At 33.6% G+C, this 5,953-nt stretch overlaps 1 protein-coding gene across 1 annotated transcript; it reads left to right on the forward strand.

Annotated features, from left to right (window-relative positions):
- The first annotated feature begins 340 nt into the window (after positions 1 to 340).
- Positions 341 to 5,487, forward strand: LOC142975935 (uncharacterized). Its single transcript, XM_076119098.1, has 4 exons — positions 341 to 494; positions 1,908 to 2,205; positions 2,925 to 3,061; positions 5,365 to 5,487. Exons 1-4 carry the CDS (start codon positions 464 to 466, stop codon positions 5,415 to 5,417), a joined length of 519 nt encoding a protein of 172 aa, XP_075975213.1. The 5' UTR covers positions 341 to 463; the 3' UTR covers positions 5,418 to 5,487.
- The last annotated feature ends 466 nt before the right edge of the window (positions 5,488 to 5,953 follow it).

Here is a 5,953-nt window from a genome sequence, read left to right on the forward strand (position 1 = left end):
TTATAATACTACAACTAAGAAACACTAATGCCCGGTTTCTGAGTAAGTACGTTTAACGGTAGTTTATCTATTCAATAGCGTTTTTTTTTTGTATGAGTTTTAACGCTATTGAATAGATAAACTACCGTTAAATGTACCTCAGAAACCGGGGGTAAAAGGTGTTCTTGCGTATTTCCAATTTCCGAGAAAATTATAGCAACCAAATAATTCTCAGACAATATATTAACATTATTTTATTAACTCAGTGACGTAATTTTCATGTTAAAATTGACGGGGGAAACCACCTATATCGTGAATACTGTCATAAAACACTAAACGACGCGACGTAGCGTTTGATGAGATGCGCAAGAGTTTATAAACAAAACTGGCGAGGCGAACTGGACAGTGACACGCCAGCCGTCGACTCGGACGTTGTTTGACAAGTGAACTACATAATTACATACACTTATATATTACTTACAATATGAACAAGCTGTGTATTTTATTCGTAATTGGTAAGTACTTTTTGTGAGCATTTTTTTTTGTTGATGCTATTTTGTTTAATGGATATTGTCACTGGTCTCTGCTAGCCTAAGTTTGTAACTTCAATTTGAATCAAAGTATTTTGATAACCTATTAATTTATTTATTTTATTTAAACTGTTTAGTATTTTTTCTCTTACTATAATATTTTTTCTATACTTAAAGCAAGTATAGAATATTTTTTCTATATTTATAGTAAGTATAGAAAAATCCTTTGTCTACTACTCTTACTTGCAACTTTTATAAAGGCACTTTTAGTACGAAACCATAAAAAACTTTATACCTGATTTTTGTGTAAATATTATTAGCAAATACTAAAACAAAGTTCAGTCAGGTAAAGCACATAAAACCAGCTCTCAGCTAGTTTTAAATTAGCTTATTTACATTTTTTACTAAGCAGGTATCTTGATTTTACCTGCAAATATATTAGTTACCAGTTTTGAATTCATACCTCATGCCAAGTTGAGCTTTGATATGGTTCAAATGTCGTTTGATTCAATCAATTTTAAATTAATGATCGTTATATTTTTGAATTCAATTTTCCTTATAAGTTTAATACTTTTACAAGGACGCATTGAGACCTTACGAGTCAGATAAATTGTAAAACTTATGTACAGATTATAAAAAAATAAAAATTAACCCATTAACGTCCCACTGCTGGGCAAGGGTCTCCTCCTGTAAAGGGAGGGGATATAGTATAGATACAACATATTTTAGATATATGAATTTTCACCCCTTGTGAATAAATTCGGGTTAGTTTAACAAGTGGAATATTGTACATTTTATACACTTACTTTTTATCAATCGAATAGTGTATCCGACACTTATCCATAACTACTGAAATTTCCCCTTAGCTCAATATTGAAGGGGCGTAAACTATAATTTAAGTGGACATCCTATGTGGTGTTAGCCATAACTTAAAGATTATAAAGATTTACCATAATAATAAACTTATACCAATACATTGATTATTTGCATTCATATAAAAATGAGGATATGTTTACACAATCAACATAGTCGATTCATATTTTATTTACTAATTGCGCTCAAGACAATTTGGGAAACCCAAGCGGTCATATTAGAAAGGATATGTAGTAGTTATTTACTTTAATGATTCGTGTTTTCTGTTTATCGATTTTGTTTCCCTATTAACTTATGGCGATTACGATAAGAAATGTTTTATGATTAATTACATAATAATGCTTACATAATTAATTCCTATATTTACTGATTCCACTCTTAAAGATCATTAAAACAGATCATTAAAGCAAAATCAAAGTATTACTAAGTATTAATTGTCAAATGACCATCAATCATAGGTCACTAATCACAGGCTATTATTTTCTCATTGCATGTAATATAATGTTATTTTTAATATGTTTTCAGCTGTCTTCTCCAATGGCGCCTTTGGACAACAGGACAGCAGTGAAGATTTAGACGACAGATATGGTTTTAACCAATTCCCAGGACAAAACCGGTTCCCGGGACAGAATCAATTCCCTGGTCAGAATCAGTTCCCTGGCCAAAATCAATTCCCTGGCCAAAATCAATTCCCAGGACAGAATCAATTCCCAGGACAGGGTCAGTTCCCATGGCCAGACCTATTTCCCAACCCAAACCAAAACCAAAACCAAAATCGTCCTAGACCGACAACGACATCTACAACACCCGCCCCCTCTGGAAGGTAATAGGAAAACTTTTATCCTACTAATATTATAAATGTTTGTGAGAATGTATGGATGTTTGTTACTCTTTCACGCAAAATACTACTGAACCGATTACGATGAAATTTGGTATATAGGTAGCTGAATACCCAGAATAACACATAGGCTCGAGGGATCGGGATTACCACGGGAAGGGTTTTCACGCCGACGAAGTCACGGGCGGCCTCTAGTATTTTATAAGTAAAATATGTAATGGATGACAAACAAATCGTCGAATACGTATGACGTACAAATATCTTAAGAATAGCTAGTCACTTTGTTTAATTTACATTACCTCATGAATGGTTAGTGCAAGAATAAATATTTATAGATTTTATAGACAAAGAAATTTATGCTTCTTTAACGTAATTTATTTGAAAGATAGACTTTTAATTGCATGAAAAAATAAGACCGTTGTTTGTATGTTTATAAAAATCTCCGCAACACAACACCAATTCTGAAAGCGGGAGTTGTCTTTTTAAAATCCATGCTAAACTACTGAACCAATTTGCATGAAATTTGGTATGGAGATATTTTGATACCCGAGAAAGGACATAAGTTACTTTTTACCCCGGGAAAATGACGCATTCCCATGGGAAAATCAAGATGACGGACGAAGTCGTGGGTAAAAGCTAGTAAAATATATCTTTAGAATTTTCTTACAAATCATGGCTATAATTGTGCTTTGTAAATGTTTCAGCACCACCCAGTCGGCTGCGGTTGCTCAGTGCATAGCGACCTGCCCCGTCACCCCTGAATACAACCCCGTCTGTGGCAGCGACAACGTCACCTACACGAACCCAGGAAGACTTGGATGCGCTCAGTTCTGTGGAGTCAGTGAGTATCTCAACAACATATTAATTTGTACCCCAACCTATTGAATAGATAAACTACCTCTAAATGTACTCAGAAACCGGGGATAAGTTATTACTTATCCCCGGTTTATCTATTCAATAGCGTTTAAACTCATATAAAAAACGTACGTGCTGTCCGTAAAAAGTAAAAGTAAATATTGGAACCAAGGTGTTATCCCTAGTCCTTTTTCTAGCGGTTGGATAACGTTAAAAATGTTATAAACATTCTCAAGATTTATTTTATAACAACGCATTAGAATAAACCAACAAAGATATGACGATATACGATAGTTACAGACATCTATAGCAAGCAGCATTTTTGTTACAAATCAAAATTTAAAAAGTCAGGTTTGGCTTTTTTACAAATAAGAATCTGAATTACGTTTTCGATAGATTAATACAAATTTCTAAAACAGCGTATTAGATTTCCTGGCCAGTAAAAAAATCTATCAATTATTGGTGATATTAATTCTCAAGGCGACAGGCGTTTATTTCATTCAGATGACCAAAGAGCTTAAATATCTTTATTGCATTTGTCCTTACAGTCAGGAAATTTACGACATGAGTAAACTTTGGGTTTTACACCATGACGTCATTTGTTAAAATAATTGAGTAGTACTTATCTGGTACGTATCTAGGTATTATTATATACAGTAAGCGTACAAAAAACACAGAACTCAAATTAAACTGTCACTTTAATCTTGAAGAAAATTATTTACTTAAATATTTGTTGGTACATTTTAGTTTTATTCGGGTAACTTAGAAGTTATAGCATTGGATACATTTGCGGTCAATGACCCTTTGCTGTCGTTTTTTGTGACGAATATTTTCCCAACGTATTTGGGTGCATATTCTGTCTCATCTCTAAAATATCAACCATATTGTCAAAAACACTTTGTTGTTCCATAATACCTGAATTTGTAAATATCTTAAATATCCCAAGACATTTCTGACATATTATTGAGGTTCTCCCATGAAGTGTGTAGAAAACTTAAAACACATTGTATGGTTATACCAACTATGATCAACTTTTGATTTACGATTGAATGACTATGAGCGAGTTGCCCTAAAATGGTAGACGGAAATGGACTAGTGGCTTCAAGTACTGAATAGTTATAACTCCTTTACATAAAATATCCTTCAAGTCATAAATAGCAATTGAATAGAACAATAACCGTATTTTATTACCTGTACTGTTTTACTCATTTAAAACAACATCATATTAATTTAATAGTTTATTAGCGGGGTACCGCAAAACACTCAGTTACGTAAACAACTTAACTGCAAATAAGGTGATGGTTGCTAAGAGGAAAATGCTAGTAAATAGACATTATGTTCTTTAGCTATTTATTCTTCACATGTACTCGTACTGTCTTATTAATTAACCTCGTGTAAGCTCGTACTAGTTGTACAGTGTTAGTCACTTTCAGTCAATATGAAACTGTATATGAGTGAAATAGACAAAACACTGTATAACTGTACCTCGATTCTCTACCACTATCGAGTACCGACAACCGACCTGTCATCGAGAAATTATGTATGAAAATCTGGGGGGCTATCACGTAGATACGTGATAGCCCTTGACAATCATTTGAAAGCTGCTGTCCATTGTTTTCTCCCTTAGATTATAGTGATTAATACGTTACGTCAACGCAGCAATGTATTGAATAGTGACCATAGATTTGACGTATACTAGCTGTCAACTGAGATACGTGATAAGCCCGCTGATCAGCGCCTCTGACGGGTGTCGTAGGAAACATTTTGCCAGTACATTCTAAATGTCAAATTTCGATAGCTAGCCGGTTGTCGGTAGTCAATAGTGGTAGAGAATCGAGATACTGATCAAAGCTGACACGAATTAGTAAGAAAAGTAGTGAATGGATTCTGACTCAGCATACTGGTAGTTGAATATCTGCTCAGCCATGTTGTATTAATAGATTAAATACCATTACAACAAAGGTTGTAACTACTCGTATTTCATTACCTCTGCGCTCTCAAAGCTCAAGATTTAAGGAATAAAGGAAAGGAGACTCTTTCTCTCTGTCTCCCATTAGGGGAGACCCTTAGCACTACGCAGAGAATTCCAAATCCCACTGTGTTTCGAATCCTTTCGAATTTATTCATAGACAAGCAGAGCATCATCACCACTATCTGGCTCCCTACTTTATGTTTCTTAGATTTGTTCTTCTCCTGTTAATTAAACTGGCGTTAATCAACGAGAATATGTTCTTGTTTGATAACAATTTACATTTAATAAGATTATTAATTACTTTTCTTTCCTTACAGATGTGTCCCAAGTCAGAATGTCGCCCTGCCCGACTGCACCGGCCGCGCAATAGACCACTTATTTATTAATTTATATATTTAGTAAATATGACTGAATAAATTATATGTATTTCTAACAAAGAACTTAAATGTTTTTTACTGGACCCGGTTAATACTGCCAAAATAAATAAATAATGACAACGTTATAATACCAACGTAATATCGAACATAATACACTCATTATACAATTACCCTTTATACTACTTTGTTATACTCATAGCAAGCCTTGTTTCTATAGGGTATATTGTTTCTATGTAAGCAATGACAAAGTACGTCTCCTAATTTACTGCAGGTAACATTTGAGAAAATTGGAACAAACGTTGAAATTCATGCAACATTTTAACAAAAGGACATTTTAATGTAGTCTTATAGTGTAGGTATAGGATTTTATTTATAGGACAGTTAAAGATTATCTGGTACTTGTACAAATAAGAAGAGAGAATTGAGTTACATGGAATTATTATTTATATCCAGGGTTGATAGTAAAATGCTGTACATAATGTGGAATGAACACCAATACGGGTTTTCATTTGTAGTGAAGTTAAAGTGT

The sequence above is a fragment of the Anticarsia gemmatalis genome, chromosome 10 (assembly GCF_050436995.1).
Source record: "Anticarsia gemmatalis isolate Benzon Research Colony breed Stoneville strain chromosome 10, ilAntGemm2 primary, whole genome shotgun sequence".
Classification (NCBI taxonomy): domain Eukaryota; kingdom Metazoa; phylum Arthropoda; class Insecta; order Lepidoptera; family Erebidae; genus Anticarsia; species Anticarsia gemmatalis.